A 17,622-nucleotide genomic window follows, 5' to 3' on the forward strand; every position below is an offset into this window, starting at 1 on the left:
GTTGGTGCTAAATACGGCTGCTAGAATCCTGACTAGAACCAAAAAATTTGATCATATTACTCCAGTGCTAGCCTCTCGACACTGGCTTCCTGTCAAAGCAAGGGCTGATTTCAAGGTTTTACTGCTAACCTACAAAGCATTACATGGGCTTGCTCCTACCTATCTCTCTGATTTGGTCCTGCCGTACATACCTACACATACGCTACGGTCACAAGACGCAGGCCTCCTAATTGTCCCTAGAATTTCTAAGCAAACAACTGGAGGCAGGGCTTTCTCCTATAGAGCTCCATTTTTATGGAACAGTCTGCCTACCCATGTCAGAGACGCAAACTCGGTCTCAACCTTTAAGTCTTTACTGAAGACTCATCTTTTCAGTGGGTCATATGATTGAGTGTAGTCTGGCCCAGGAGTGGGAAGGTGAACGGAAAGGCTCTGGAGCAACGAACTGCCCTTGCTGTCTCTGCCTGGCCGGTTCCCCTCTTTCCACTGGGATTCTCTGCCTCTAACCCTATTACAGGGGCTGAGTCACTGGCTTACTGGGGCTCTCTCATGCCGTCCCTGGAAGGGGTGCGTCACCTGAGTGGGTTGATTCACTGATGTGGTCATCCTGTCTGGGTTGGCGCCCCCCCTTGGGTTGTGCCATGGCGGAGATCTTTGTGGGCTATACTCAACCCTGTCTCAGGATGGTAAGTTGGTGGTTGAAGATATCCCTCTAGTGGTGTGGGGGCTGTGCTTTGGCAAAGTGGGTGGGGTTATATCCTTCCTGTTTGGCCCTGTCCGGGGGTGTCCTCGGATGGGGCCACAGTGTCTCCTGACCCCTCCTGTCTCAGCCTCCAGTATTTATGCTGCAGTAGTTTATGTGTCGGGGGGCTAGGGTCAGTTTGTTATATCTGGAGTACTTCTCCTGTCCTATTCGGTGTCCTGTGTGAATCTAAGTGTGCGTTCTCTAATTCTCTTCTTCTCTCTTTCTTTCTCTCTCTCGGAGGACCTGAGCCCTAGGACCATGCCCCAGGACTACCTGACATGATGACTCCTTGCTGTCCCCAGTCCACCTGGCCGTGCTGCTGCTGCTCCAGTTTCAACTGTTCTGCCTTCTTATTATTCGAACATGCTGGTCATTTATGAACATTTGAACATCTTGGCCATGTTCTGTTATAATCTCCACCCGGCACAGCCAGAAGAGGACTGGCCACCCCACATATGCTCTCTCTAATTCTCTCTTTTTTTCTCTCTCTCGGAGGACCTGAGCCCTAGGACCATGCCCCAGGACTACCTGACATGATGACTCCTTGCTGTCCCCAGTCCATCTGACCGTGCTGCTGCTCCAGTTTCAACTGTTCTGCCTTATTATTATACGACCATGCTGGTAATTTATGAACATTTGAACATCTTGGCCATGTTCTGTTATAATCTCCACCCGGCACAGCCAGAAGAGGACTGGCCACCCCACATAGCCTGGTTCCTCTCTAGGTTTATTCCTAGGTTTTGGCCTTTCTAGGGAGTTTTTCCTAGCCACCGTGCTTCTACACCTGCATTGCTTGCTGTTTGGAGTTGTAGGCTGGGTTTCTGTACAGCACTTTGAGATGTCAGCTGATGTACGAAGGGCTATATAAATACATTTGATTTGATTTTGATTTGAAGGGGCCTAGCCTGAATCATGAAAAACAGCCCAGAACATTATTCGTCCTACACCAAACTTTACAGTCGGCACTAAGCATTGGGGCCGGTAGCGTTCTCCTACATCCGCCAAACCCAGATGGTGAAGCGCAAACCATCACTCCAGAGAAGGCGTTTCAAATGTTCCAGAGTCCAATGGTGGCGAGCTTTATACCACTTCAGCCGACGCTTGGCATTGCGCATGGTGATCTTAGGCTTGTGAGCAGCTGTTCGGCCATAGAAACCCATTTCATGAAGCTCCTGACGAACAGTTATTGTGCTGACGTTGCTTCCAGAGGCAGTTTGGAACTCGGTAGTGAGTGTTTCAACCAAGGACATACGATTTTTACGCACTGCAGCACTCTTCGGTCCCGTTCTGTGAACTTGTGTGGCCTGCCACTTCAAGGCTGAGCTGTTTCCAGTTCACAATAGCAGCATGTACAGTTGACCGGGGCAGCTATAGCATGGCTGAAATGTGAAATCCTATGACAGTGCCACATTGAAAGTCACTGAGTTCTTCAGTAAGGCCATTCTACTGCCAATGTTTGTCTATGGAGATTGCATGGCTGTGTTCTCAAGGAAATAGCCGAATCCACTAATTTGAAGGGATGTCCACATACTTCTGTATAAATAGTGTAAAAAAAATCCTATCATCTGGCAAATCTAGGTTTTGGACAAGACTGGCTTTATGACCAAAATGATCCTTTTTACACATATGTTTCTGACTCATATTGATGTCACTAAGGCCGTTTTCAAAAACAGAAGTTGCTTTTTAGGATCAGTCTTTACATTTTCTGTGAGTCAGATGATTTCTGTGGCTTCTGTTATTGATAGAGGAACTTCTGAGGTGTTTCTTACTGTTGGCAGTAAAACAGCTATCCCCCTAACAAGTCTTTAGCAGTGTGCCTAAATTATATGAATTAACTGGAAAGGTGAAAGCAATATGGCGTCATCCCCAACACTAGCCATGCCACAATAAGGCTTGGAAGGGATAATAGCAGTACTAATCCCCCACTCCATTTGCACAGCACTAAGCAACCTAAAACCAGTATAATACATTGTTAATGGCATGTTCCACAGTAGCCATGCCCCTCCATCTCTAACGTAACCCGTAAACCCCACCCCCTTCATGTCCAGTGTGCTCCACCTACCAAGACCTCTCTCATGAATTCTTAATGCCCGTGATGCCCAGCAGATGGCAGCTGTGGGTGATATTAGAAAACAAAGCCAGCAGACTGTGTTCGTGAGGAACTGTAACTCATACACCACAGTGGCCCAAGGCCTTATGGGTTCCATTACACTCACACTCCTCACATCTCACTGAATACCTTGTAAAAATATTTAGTTTTGTGAGTTTTGTGAGTTTGGTCCAGCCAATGTAATATGCTGACATTCTCACTCCTTTGGTCAGTTGTTGGTAAATTGTACATCATTGCTACATGTGCCTAGCAGTGAATGACATTTGTGTAGTTAGGTAATCATTTTCTGAAGACAAAAAACTATCAACTATCAAAGCATTTTATTTTTCTGTTCATCATTTTTTTTATTCAAAACCCCTCTTTTAAGATGTTTACAGCACACCAAACACATAACTTGTCACAACAGCCAAGGATGGAAAATAATCTATATTGAGTGTGTTGGGTCAGACTTTGGCCCCTTGACCTGTGCTTTATATTAAAACAAAATGACAAAGACGTTTATTTTAAAAAACAAACATGAAACACCAAACGGTTGGAACTGAAACTATTTACATATTGCCTTACAAATAATAGATTAAAGTTCCTGCTATGTAAAATACCAGTACAATTATAAACTAACTTGCATCGAGAGCAAGACAAAGTTAAAAATGTACTTAGGGATGCGATTAAATCCTAAATCCGAAGCAGTTTGACCTTAACTTTAAAAACATTACGGCCGTGCCACTCTGTCACTTTTACCGCAACAGCAGCGTTAACAGTCAGGCTACAGTATTTCAAGCTGTAAACAGATATGTCCTTGTTGACCCATCTGTTATAGATGGATGTTAAGGCCAAACCGCTAGGTTTGATTTAGACTAGAGATTACCGGCCCCGGTCCTAGAAAGCCACAGCTCTGTGGCCCTCAGAAATGTTTTGGGGTCAGTTTGCACATCAGTTGGCAGTGCGCCTCCCCAGGACTAACGCTGGTATAGAAACTGTTAGACTACTGTTTTGGACCTCCCCATCTCCCATTATTTTTTTAATTCCTAAAACAAGTCATTTCTGTGTGAGGGATTAAACAGTCTTTGCTATGCTATCTTACGCGAGACAGGACTTTCATTGATGGGTGGAAACTATCTGGTACAAAATGCATTGAGGGGAAAGAGGAGACCGTTTGTGGCAGACAACGATGATGGTAGAGGTTCCTGAACTTCCTGTTGCCTCTTTTCTAGCCTGGTATCCCTGGCTGCCTGAGTAGTGAGCATGGTGCTGTGTAGAGTGCTGTCCTGTAGGGGGCATTCTTTCCTCACCGTGGCCCAGAGAGGTAGATGAGACTTGGCTGGACCATAGAGAACGATAAGAGGCCTCTAGTGGCCAAAAGGTCATATTAGCATGGGCAGCGCCATTGAGGGCTTCCAACATTTTAATTTAGTCAACTGTGTGGAACTTCCAACTTCATTGGCTGATCCCTCCTGATGACCCTGTTGGAGTAATGTTCAACTGGGTCATCAGGCAGAATCAGCCAATCGTAAAGAAGAAAATTGACTACTTCAAAATGGAGATTGCCTTATAGGTGCTGCTCATGCTGTCACAGACACTATAATAGCACAGATACAAAGAGGAGTCCTCTATCTATCTCTATGGGCTGAACTGGACTGGACTCTGGGCTGCATGGCCTGTCATGGGTCTTGGAACGCCATTGGATGTTTGTTGAACACTGACGTCAACGAGGGACAGTGTGGGCCACTTCTGTTTTGCTGGTCATTGTTGCGACAGCCCTTCTTAAATTAGTCCATAACACACCTCTAGTTGCAACTGATCATATCATTGGCAAGCCATTCGAGATAAAACCAGCCCCCCCCTCATCCATTTATTTTAGAGCCCTTACACATTGAAGAGATTTGGGGTGGTCATTTAACATGGAATGATTAACAAATGAATTGTCGATAAAATCTCATCTCATATATATAAAAACGAAGAAAAAAAACAGCCTCTATAGTGATATCTATGGTATACAAAGAGAAACAATCTGCAAGATCACACTTTTTTGTGGTTATTGTTCTACAGCTTGGATCTGGATCCAGAGGTTGGCTGGGGAAAGACAAGCCTAGTCATCATCGTCGTCATCGTCATCATCATCATCCTCCCCTTCATCCTCAGCATCCCTCTTCCTCTTCTCAACTTTGACTCCTGCCTTCTCCTCTGCACAGGACAAAAGCCAATCAAAATGTCAGAATTTGTCTGATAAAAATAAAAAGAAGGGACAATCATTTCTAATCAGGACCCATTAAAAATTAACAATGGCAATCAAATCCAATTGGCATTTCCCTTCATTCAGAATTCGATGATATCATATCCACAGGCTGTGTGGGAGTTGATGCACAACCCACTGTATGTTCCGCACCCACATACCCATCTCAAAAACACCTGAGGGAAAACAAACACAGTACCACCAGTATACATCTGTTCAGTCACGTAACAAAGTCCACCCTGTAGACTGAATTACCATTAGCGAAACACTGCAAGAGAGGCCAACGTGCTGACTTTAACGGTCGTGTCGTGTGTGTGTGTGTGTGAGCGTCGCAAAATAAAATGTACACATACATATTTTTCAATCATTGCACCCACACTGCTCGCGAGCGTCTGCGTTGCCAGGCGCTTAAATAGAAGTTGATTCTATTTGTGACGCAGAACACGCTGCAAGTCCTGCCTCTCCCATCTCCTCAATGGTTTTTAGAAGCATATACCCAAGTGCCATCTTCTCATTGGGTTTTAGGAACATATACCTATGTGGGTGATTGAAAGATGAACTGAGGTCGGTTGTGGTACTGCACCTTATTATGAAAGTTAGTTGCCAATCACCATATAAAGTCCAAAGAAGAAAAATAATCCTGGAAGGAGGCGAGATGAGTAGAAACGATTCGGTTGACCTTTTATCTGTGGATTAATTGTCAGAGTAGAGGACCTTGTGCATTTAAGGTAAAATAACAACTCAATGTTTTTATCCCAGGACAAATTAGCTAGCAACAGCAAGCTATCTAGCTAAATAGGACATATTAGCTAGCTAGCTAAATTGCCAAAAATGTCTAATGCTTTTCGACCTGTCCCCAAATTAATATAATTGATTCAGATGTTGTTTTGATATTTCAACCTCCGTATTGCGTTTGGTGTGGTTTGGGCATGGTGTAAGGAATCCAGTTTGGTTTCATGTTAATGTAGTTCTCTTGCATCAAAGTACACTTTCAAAGGCTCCCCAATACCTCAGATCTAATGCATACATATAAGATAGTAGCTAAGTATTCTTGCTGGCAATTTATATAGCAAGGCTTGAGGCCCATGCAATTTCCACAGAGTTGGGTATGGCTGCCTTTTCCTGTTACGCTCCTTGCCTATGGAAAACCCTGCAGACTAAACTTAAACTTGAGTCTCTTGCCCCCCTGTCGCCCATTTTAAACATTTATTGGAGGATATTTATTTTTGTATTGCTTGTAACAGTTTTGGGTAATGCAAGATCTTGTGCGGTTCGGGGAATAACCTGTGTGGAAATGTAATAATCTGCTGCTGTATTTTTTTGTGTTATCTGTGATCGTTTTGTTTGTCTTGTGTAGTTTCTTAATCATTGTACCTAAATCATTGTACCACCTCCCAAAGGACATCCAGCCAACTTGTCAACTGTAGGAAGCATCCCTGTGGAACGCTTCGACACCTTGTCCATGTCCCAACTAATTGAGGCTGTTCTGAGCACAAAATGGGGGAGTGCCGTGCAACTGAACATAAGGAAGGTGTTCCAAATGTTTGGTATACATGGTGTATGTTGACTACATCAATAGATCTGTGTCAGACAAACATATCTGACCCTTTCCAGGCTAGAGTCCATGTACTTGGGTTTGATTACTAGTCAATAACAATTCTTGTCCTCACCTTTTCCATCCTCCTCCTCTGCGTAGTCATCATCATCCTCTTCATCCTTAGGAGTGGGAGGAGTTCACATTCTTTAATTAAGCATAGACTCGAGTCTTCGGGAAATAAAACGAAGATGTTCTGAAAAAAACATGACAAATATTCCAGTTGTCTCACCTGGATCTTTTCCTTCATTAGGTAAGAGAGCCCAACCTCTCTTCCTTCCGAGACCTCCTCTTCCTCCTCCTCGTCGTCATCTTCATCGTCATAGTCCCCTGTTGGTCCGGCTCCGTCCTCCCCCTCATCATCTATGATGAAGAAGCATTTCGTTCAAGAAAGTTCAGCTTAAATATCACTGACACCACGTTGTTGTGTTGTGGTAGCCATACTCACCGTCGGCGTCTGCCTCTGAGTCAGGGGCCTCGTTGTCCTCCTGGTCGAAGCCGTCCAGGTAGGTGACCTGAGGCAGCAGCTCAAAGATGCTCTCACGGTACTCCTCAAGTGTGGTGATTTCACAGTTAAACAGGTCCAGGCTCTTCAGGTTCTTCAGATTTTGCTGTGGTTTTAGAGAGAAGGGGTGAGAGCACACCCTATCAGACAATCCTTATTAATAAATTCTCTCCAAGTACTAGTCTCCTTGTGGATGGGATGATTAGTTTGTGCTATAATATAATACCCGAAGCTAACAGTAGTTTTCCCAGATAATATAAAACCAGCAGCCTCGGGACAAACTCTAGCCTTTTGGGGCCCTAAACGAGATTTGGTGTTCTTTTCTCTCCTTCTCCCCTCACAGGTGAAAATCATCACTCCCCAATCAATCATCAATCAGAAGACACACCTCCTCCTGTTTCCTACCCAATCACAGTTCCTTTCCCTTGGTTTAAAAACCCTGTCAGTTGTTTGCTCTAGAGCTCAATCTCTCTGTAAATCCCATGTCTGTAGATCACTCTGTTTCACCACCTCCTACTATGGCTCTTTATGTATTGAGCACCTCCATATCACTTTGTCCTCACCTGTGAGTATCGTTTTTGGTTATGGTGTTTGTTTGCTGGTGGGAAAAGGGGGAAACAAGTCGCCCATGGGCATACACTACCCGTAGGTAAACTTTTAAAGCTAGTTAGAACTGGGAGGACCACCCACTGTATTTTTGGTTAGTTGTTGTTGAAATAGGCTAGTCTAGCTTAGGGGTGTTTTGGATGCTTATTGTTTCTTTCCTTGGGTCCAGCTCAGCCCCTTTTCCTGCTCAAAATCAATGGGGGCCCCTGGAGGTCTGGGCCATGATTATTGCAGGTTTAGATAGCTGGCTAGACTAACTTAACAGTCTAAAAATTGTTAGCTGACATGGCTAATTGAGGGACTGCCAGTGACTGACATAAGACAAATTGTTGATGCACAACCAAATGTTTTACTTGCACCTTGTGTATTCTACTATATACTAAGTCTCAACAGTAAGTGTATTTATTCCTTTGTTATCATTTTTGTGCTTTTTCTGCATTGCTGAGAAAGCACTTCACTGTTAGTCTACACAGGTTGTTTACGAAGCATGTGACAAATAAAATTTGATATAAGACCATGACTGAGTCCCAAAAAACTGCTTCTGCCTGGAACCGCAGAATGCTACAACTGTAGCATTAACGACTCTACTTACCAGGGCCTCAACATTGCTCAGCTCCTTTATCTTGTTGCCACTCAGGTTTAGATATGTCAGGTTGGGGGATTTCTCTGAAAGTGTCTCCAAATGACCCGAGATATTGTTGTCACTCAGCTCCAACTGTGAGGAAAGAATAATATATTTCTTGATTAATCATTTAGGGAAAAAATATATAATCCTGCATGTCAAATATTGGTAATTGGGAGTGAAGCCAGAGTGGCTTTTAATTCCGCTAAGTAAATTGTCAGTGAGAATTGATTGCTCAAAGATCCGGCTTCCCTACTCACCTTGCGCAGTTTGGGCAGCGAAGGTAGCTTTGCCAGGGAGGTGAGTCCAACGTTGACCATGCTGAGGAATTCCAGCTCCTTGAAGTCATCTGTCAGGCCCTCTACTTCACCATCACTGGTGCGGCAGTTATCCACCACCAGCTCTGTCACCTGTAGGAATAGTCATCACCATACATTAGACACTCTTGAAAATGAGATGGTGCATCTCAAGAGATGTCATCCTTCAAAATGTAAAATAATAATTCATTAAACCAAATTAAAATGCTTAGCTAGTTTGCATTTTTATTGACAAAGGCAAACATTTGATTTGTTTGTTTTAATTCACCATTTTGTAATCTTATTGCATGTTGATTGGAAAAGCTGACCCTTGACCTAAAGTCAGCTGTTTCCTGTGAACACATGCCTTTTCAAAAATGTTCTGCTTGAATGCCTTGTGTGGACAAGACTGAAGCCCTGTCTGGAAAAACGCCACGGCTGGAGTAGCTGACTAGCTACAAAGCTTCAAGAGGTAAAAATATAAATGTGCTAACCAATGTGTATAACCCCTGGATGACTGACGGGGGGCACTGTATTGACGCCACTGCACAGTCGTCTTCGCACTCCATTTTTTGGGGGGAAGCTATAGAAACATTCAATAATGTCTACATTCTTTGATATTCTATTACAGACACATTCATGCATACTTTATATTAATATGCGCTGAACAAAACATGAAACATTTTCCTTAATGTATTTTTTTTTTGTACTAATGTTACTGTCCCCACTATAATGACAAATACTTAAATACATGTAACTTTGTCCTTAACATTTAATTGAAATACTGTAGAATTACATTCATTCCTATGGAGGATTGGGGAGTGCCAATATGGCCGACTGGTGGCTTCAAAGCCTCAATGGTCAATACATACTTTTGGTCATGTAGTGTATGTGGACACCTGCTCGTTGAACATTCATTCCAAAATCATGGGCATTAATATAACAGCCTCCACTCTTCTGGGAAGGTTTTCCACTAGATGTTGGAACATTGCTGCAGGGACTTCAGCCACGAGCATTAGTGAGGTCGGGCACTGATGTTGGGCAATTTGGCCTGGCTAGCAGTCGGCATTCCAATTCATCCCAGAGGTGTTCAATAGGTTTGAGGTCAGGGCTCTGTGCAGGCCAGTCAAGTTCTTCCACACCGATCTCGACAAACCATTTCTGCATGGACCTCGCCTTTGTGCACGAGAGTATTGTCCTGCTGAAACAGGAAAGGGCCTTCCCCAAACTGCCACAAAGTTGGAAGCACAGAATTGTCTAAAATGTCATTGTATGCTGTAGCAATAAGATTTCCCTTCACTAGAACTAAGGGGCCTAGCCCGAATCATGAAAAACAGCCTGCGACTATTATTCATCCACCAAACTTTACAGTTGGCACTGCATTCAGGCAGGCAGCGTTCTCCTGGCATCCGACAATCCCAGATTTGTCCATCGGACTGCCAGATAGTTTAGTGATTCATCACTCCAGAGAAGGCGCTTCCAATGCTCCTGAGTCCAATCGCGGTGAGCTTTACACCACTCCAGCTGACCCTTGTCATTGTGCATGGTGATCTTAGGCTTGTGTGTGTGGTTGCTCGGCCATGGAATCCCATTTCATGAAGCTCCAGTTCTTGTGCTGACGTTGCTTCCAGAGGCAGTTTGGAACTCTGTAGTGGATTGTTGCAGCCGAGGACAGACTCTTTTTACGTGCTTCAGCACTCGGCGGTCCAGTTCTGTGAGCTTGTGGCATACCACTACGCGGCTGAGCCGTTCTTGCTCCTAGATGTTTCCACTTCACAATAACAGCACTTACAGTTGACAGGGGAAGCTCTAGCGGGGCAGAAATTTGACCAACTAACTTGTTGGAAAGGTGGCATCCTATGACCGTGCCACGTTGAAAGTCACTGAGCTCTTCAGTACGGGCCATTCTACTGGCAATGTTTGTCTATGGACATTGCATGGCTGTGTGCTCAATTGTATACACCTGTCAAATGAGTGTGGCAAAAAAAAAAAAAGCTGAATCCACTCATTTGAAAGGGTGTCCACATACTTTTGGTGATGTAGTGTAGCATCAGCAATCCAGGGATTACAGTGCATTCAGAAAGTATTCAGACCCCTTGACTTTTTCCACAATTTGTTATGTTAGCTTTATTCTAAAATTGATTAAATAAATAAAAATCCTCAATCTATACACAATACCCCATAATGACAGGGAAAACAGGTTTTTATATACTTTATTTACATAAGTATTCAGACCCTTTGCTATGAGACTCAAAATTGAGCTTGAGTGAATCCTGTTTCCAACTTCCTTGATGTTTCTACAACTTGATTGGAGGAGTCCACCTGTGGCAAATTCAATTGATTGGACATGATTTGGAAAGGCACACACCTGTCTATATAAGGTCCTACAGTTGACAGTGCATGTCAGAGCAAAAAAACAAGCCATGAGGTCCAAGGAATTGTCTGTACAGCTGAGACAGGATTGTGTCTAGGCACATCTGGGGAAGGGTACCAAAAATGTCTGCCGCATTGAAGGTCCCCAAGAACACATTGGCCTCCATCATTCTTAAATGGAAGAAGTTTGGAACCACCAAGACTCTTCCTAGAGCTGGCAGCCTGGCCAAACTGAGCAATCGGAGGAGAAGGGCCTTGGTCAGGGAGGTGACCCAGAACCCGATGGTCACTGACAGAGATCCAGAGTTCCTCTGTGGAGGAGGGAGAACCTGCAAGTAGGACAACCATCTCTGCAGCACTCCACCAATTAGGCAATTATGGTAGTGGCCAGACGGAAGCCACTCCTCAGTAAGAGGCACGACAGCCTGCTTGAAGATTGCCAACAGGCACCAAAAGGACTCAGACCATGAGAAATCAAGATTCTCTGGTCTGATGAAACAAAGATTGAACTCTTTGGCCTGAATGCCAAGCGTCACATCTGGAGGAGACCTGGCAGACCTGAATGCCAAGCGTGGTGGTGGTGGCATCATCATGCTATGGGGACGTTTTTTAGTGCCAGGGACTGGGAGATTAGTCAGGATAAAGGTAAAGATGAACGGAGCAAAGTACAGAGATCCTTGATGATAACCTGCTCCAGAGCACTCAGGACACCAGACTGGGGCAAAGGTTCACCTTCCAACAGGACAACAACCCTAAGTACACAGCCAAGACAATGCAGGAATGGCATTTGGTCTCAAGTTTCTGAATGTCCTTGAGTTGCCCAGCCAGAGCCTGGACTTGAACCCTAACGAACATCTCTGGAGAGCCCTGAAAATGGCTGTGCAGTGATGCTCCCCACCCAACCTGACAGAGCTTGCGAGGATCTGCAGAGAAGAATGGGGGAATAACTCCCCAAATACAGGTGCGCCAAGCTTGTAGCGTCATACCCAAGAAGAGTCTAATCGCTTCCAAAGGTGCTTCATCAAAGTCCAGAGTAAAGGGTCTGAATACTTATGTAAATGTCATATTTCCATTTTATTTTTTACATTTGCAAAAAAAAATCTAAACATGTTTTTGCTTTGTCAGTATGGGGTATTGTGTGTAGATTAATGAGGGGGAAACTATTTAATCCATTTTAGAATAAGGCTGTAAAGTCACAATGTGGAAAAAGTCAAGGGGTCTGAATACACACCGAATGCACTGTATTATCGTACCTTTTTAAAATGGTAAATAATACGCTCCTCAAAACAAGAGATGGTAAAGGAGGCTGGTGTTGTCACAGCCTTAGTCTGGTTTAATCTTCACCTAATGCCTCTCGATTGTAAAGGACCAGTTCTGTGCACATCTTGATATCGTCATTGAGTGAGAAACAGTGGAGATGTAGCCTACATCCTATTAATGGACTTCACTGCTGAATGCACAGCAGTTATGCAACTACAGAAATGGTAAGAGAAATAGGTTTGTCGAAGGCTAGAGTCAGTGGCATGAATGACTTGGGACCTGGTTTGTCAATCCTCAAACAAGCGCAGTCTCTGAGGGTTGGGGGATTTACTGTAGCCTAATCTACTAAATTGGGGGGAGGTCTGAGCCCCGCACGCCATCTGCCATATTACTTAAATTCATAAAATGCAGAACAGGACCGTAAACGCTGCTACACTTGAATGTATACATATACGTTTTACAGAGACATCGTCGTCGTTAATGTCCCGAGGAAAAGCCTGTCGTTACATAATCACTACATCATGGAGGCAAAATAGACCATTTGTTTTCCGATGAGAGTACAAGTAGGTTGTTTAAATGGCCGGCTGAGTGAATCGTATATTCGCTTGGAAGTAGACTTTCTACATTTTGATTTAGGCCTACATGTAACGTTAGCCGTATAATACGAACAATTTATCAATTTGCTTATCTAAATCGAGTTAAACTGGTTATCGCCGTTTAAATGTGCTCGTGTATAGATGTAACAAAATGACTTCCACTCCCCGCCCGTCAGAAACGGGGCTCAACAGCCTGTACTGTACAAAAAAATCCGCTACACTGACGCCACCGTAGACAGTGACTGCGCGTCTCGCTCCGACAACGGTCAGCTTGCGTGCATGCTTTATTGCTTATACATTCTTTCAGGCGCTGTTCATTCGAGTATTGATTTTTAAATCCCGTAAACTTTTAAAAATGCTACGGTAAAATAAATGGCTCTTAGCTAAAAAAAAAAAAAAACAATTCGATTAGTAAAATGTCTGCTCAGAGAAACCAACCAGCTTGTTTTGACATTTGGTTAACCTGCTAAAATCTGTTACGCATGGAAAGCTTGTTTTTAAATTCGACTGAAATAGTTATTTGCATCAGCATTCATATGGAATAACATCAGGCAACTTCCAAGACAAACCAATTAATCGCTTCCCGAGGGCTATCAAAAGTTATTTTACATTTCCATATCAGTTGTGAATTCTCTATTTGGATTAGCTTGCTATATTACAGGAGTCAACACGACGTCAGCTGAGCCCTAATTAAGATGTTATTGGCTTTTCACAATTTTAATAATTCTCACAACAATGGCATAATCGGAGCGGAATGTGTTCTTCATAATTATGCCCGCTCCGCCACCTTGAACATCCAATGGATCTCTGGCCGGGCGCAAGACAAGGCGGATGGCAAAGACAGTGTTGCAGATCTATAACATGCTATTAGAATCACAAAGCGATCTAAATTGCTTTGTGGGTACTTTCAGTTCGTTTTTGTACAGCAACCAACATGTGTTGTGATCGGACGAATAATCAGAATCCAAAACTATTTAAACCTAATCGGACTCGCATCCTCTGTCAATGTGCAGAGCGGAGGCTCGTAAGAAATCCTGCTCTTCTCTGGGTTATCGGCTCGCATAGTTATCACCTCTAATTTAAGATAAATAATGGCAAGATAACTTACCTCCGCTGGTGTCCTATTCCTCAATTCTAAACTGATCCTCTTTTTCATCTCCATTATTAGTCAAATATAAAACACTAGGTTAACGTAAAATAAAAAATAAAAAAAATATGGCAATACAATGTTCAACTCCAGAGTTTGGACCCACAGCTCGGTTTTCTTGTATGGCCCCAGTTCTCCTACTGATCCTCCATGATACTTAGCACCCAGCCCCCTCTATCAAATCCCGCCCTATGGAGCTCTTGATAGGCCAGTTCTCTATTCCTTCATCTTAATCGGATGATTGAAACGCCAATCAAACAGATCATGCCGTTCAACATAATCCGCCCTTACGACGGAGGTGATTGGTTGTGATTGCGCGCGCAGTAGATTTAGATGGGTCAACGCGAACGTCAATATCATCGTTTTAAACCACCCAGTCTTCCTTTTAAACCGTCAGGGCCTCACTAGTAAACACAGCCACATAGTCATAATTATGGCTGAACCCCGCTAATTTAAAAAATGTATCGTCTTAAAATCTGATTTAAAAAAATAACCGTAACTTTAACCACACTGCTAACCTTATGAATAACCCTAATCTTAAATTAAGCCCAAAAAGCTGCCGATCCGATTTTTCTCGAACATTTTTTTTCTCCGGACTAAAGATCCTGAAATTTCTGCACATGTGTTCATGTTCTACTTTAAACACAGGCCTTGTTCGAGAGAATCTAAACATTAATAAAATTGTGACAGACTGATCTACACATACATCATAAATAACTAGTAGCCTACTGATGTAAGGTTTGTAGATCAGTCACCTGCACTGTCGAATAACCCCATAGTCTCTGCTCTACCAGAGATCTGTATATAACGAAGAGATGCTTATATCTCCGCCATAACAATGGAAGTCGTTTATTTATTTTTAAATTGAACCCTTATTTTAACAGGTAAATTGACTGAGAACACATTCTCATTTACAGCAACAACCTGGGGAATAGTTACAGGGGAGAGGAATGAGCCAATTGGAAGCTGGGGATGAATAGGTGGCCATGATTCTATGAGGGCCAGATTGGGGGGTTTAGCCAGGACACCAGTGTTAACACCCCTACTCTTACAATAAGTTCCATGGAATCTTTAGTGACCAGAGTCAGGACACCTGTTTTAACATCCCATCTGAAATACATCACCCTGCACAGGGCAATGTCACCAATCACTGACCTTGGGATCTTTTTTTAGATCAGAGGAAAGAGTGCCTACTACTGGCCCTCCAACACCAGCAGCATCTGGTCTCCCATCCAGGAACAAACCCTTCTTAGCTTCAGTTGCAAGCCAGCAGTGGGATGCAGGGTGGTATGCTGCTTGTCCCAAAGGTGGGAGGACAAGTTTAGGTCCAAAATAAGTGCATAGAAACACATTGGTCTTATTTTGGACAGATTCTAGCAAGAGTAACCCTTCGCTTCGCCTTTTCATCTCTGGCTCTACAGTCTACTCTGGCCAATGGCGTTCAAAGTTGAATAAAGTTAGATCAAAGCTGAATCAATGGGTGCATTCGAGCAGATCACTTTATTTCAAGTCGATAATCACCGCCTTCCAAATAGTTTCATTATAGGGATAAAAATGATCAGACTTGCAACTACATGAACGTTACAAAAACCATGTGATCAAAGGTCATGAAGTTTGGACTGCAAATCTCTGTAGTTGCTCTTCACCAACTACATAATGCAGGCATTACCTGCATTGTGAGAGCTTCTATTGTCAACCAATCATTAGGGTGTTTTTGTTTGACCCAAGTGAATGTGACCAAAGACATGACTACCTTTGCAGCGATTCATGTATACATTATATGTACTAATGAATGTGATTTGAGGCGCTCTCTCTCCAATTGATTGTACAATGTACACACATTTACAAGTTTATTTCAACATTACAAAGAAATGTTTTATAAACCATGGCAACACTGCCATGCTGCTGCAAAACCACAACAGTGTCTGCGTTTCGGCTGTTGCAGATGCATCTCCCCCTACTTCACTCCACAACTTTGATCTACAGTTGGTTGCTTTTTCCTTAACACTCAAACAAGCCCAATGTCTGCAAGATCACATAACTATAGTATTGTACATAACAGAACCGAATGTAATAGCATAGTATTATTTTACTGTAAGAAAACACCACTGCGTTTTTCTCTCACATGGCCAAAACTCAACAGCATGTGCCACTAGGCAAAATACAGAGGTAAACTAATCTACAGTTTAATTAACACTATCTGCTCTAAAATTCGCTCACTGTACATCATTCAAAACAACACTAGTTTCCTCTGAAACAACACTGTATAACTCAAGATCTAATGCATATCCCCATGAAACTGGATGGGATCCAATGGTTGGTATGCAAATGCTGCATGGACGTTTCACCGGTAAAACGCGGATGATTATAATTCACGATTGACAGTGGGATATGTGACGGGAAGGAGACCACAACAAATGTGTGAGTAAAGTAGAGGTGAAGAAACGCATGCGCAGAACCTGAAAAGTCTGATCTGCAGACATGGCTTTAAACCATAAACCCACCTGGTCTTTGTTGTCATTGGCACATTTATCCAAAAGCTACAGCCCTTGTCACCCCCACCACCCTTTAATTCCTTCACATTTTATGTATCAGTCAGGAACTTGAGGTTCAAGAATGCAAAAATGATTCTAAGGCATTTTATATACAAGGGTTTGAGTTTCATAAACCCCCACAATATGTTTTTAAATCTAGAGTCCAAGGCTTAGGCAGCGAACAGACTTGCTCTACCATTTGATATGCAAGGCAGAATATCCAGTTGGAACTGTAACAAAATGGCTGACCATGTACCACACCAAGCATGGTGGCTTAAAGAGGAGAGGCAGTAAGCCACACCATCTGTGCAATGTAATGGGTTGTCGACCGCTCAGCTGCTTTGCTCTCATAGACCAAAGTCCTTTGCACTCAGTCTTACATCATATCAAGCGTGTGGTATTTAAAAGCTATTCTTGCAGTCTAATCTTTCATTATTGATCCAATGGGGCTGGAGACTCCGTTCGAAGGTATTACTATGAATCTGAATAGGCCTATTTGTGTATTTGTCTTGGATAAGCAGTGTGGTCTTATGATGCAACATTGCAGGCAGCATACTTTTAAAGAGTTCCTTTCGTATGTATTACTAAACATACACATTCGGCCCAATCTTTATTGATTTTAGTATTTCACATTAGGATAAAAATATCCTTTAACCCATTGTAAAAAAACAACATGATTACACGATTAATGCAATCCCTCAAGGTGACCACAAGAGGGACAACCCACAATGACCTCTGAGAGAGGTGAATATCCTGACACTCAATCACTAAGCTGATTTGTTCGTTAAGTTACCAGAATGGAGGTTTATATCCACCATTGCTGTGCATGTCTGTCTCCACAAGCGACTTTTTTTGTGTCACTTATGGATCGGTCCACAGATATTGTACACCCAGTTTTGAGAAATAAAATTAACTCATTATTACTACATTTACAAACTCTATAACACCTGTTACTACACAAGTTGCAAATACTTTTTTCCCTTTTAGAGATTTAGACAAGTGTA

General features: G+C 43.0%; 1 protein-coding gene across 1 annotated transcript; it reads right to left on the reverse strand.

Moving 5' to 3' along the window:
* Positions 1 to 3,158: 3,158 nt before the first annotated feature.
* Positions 3,159 to 14,314, reverse strand: LOC109875817 (acidic leucine-rich nuclear phosphoprotein 32 family member E-like). The gene is made up of 7 exons (XM_020468234.2): positions 14,046 to 14,314; positions 8,673 to 8,822; positions 8,383 to 8,505; positions 7,128 to 7,290; positions 6,912 to 7,042; positions 6,756 to 6,801; positions 3,159 to 5,036 (listed from the first exon to the last, which is right to left on the reverse strand). Exons 1-7 carry the CDS (start codon positions 14,097 to 14,099, stop codon positions 4,942 to 4,944), a joined length of 762 nt encoding a protein of 253 aa, XP_020323823.1. The 5' UTR covers positions 14,100 to 14,314; the 3' UTR covers positions 3,159 to 4,941.
* Between the last annotated feature and the right edge of the window lie 3,308 nt (positions 14,315 to 17,622).

Source organism: Oncorhynchus kisutch, linkage group LG14 (genome assembly GCF_002021735.2).
Source record: "Oncorhynchus kisutch isolate 150728-3 linkage group LG14, Okis_V2, whole genome shotgun sequence".
In the NCBI taxonomy this organism is placed as follows: domain Eukaryota; kingdom Metazoa; phylum Chordata; class Actinopteri; order Salmoniformes; family Salmonidae; genus Oncorhynchus; species Oncorhynchus kisutch.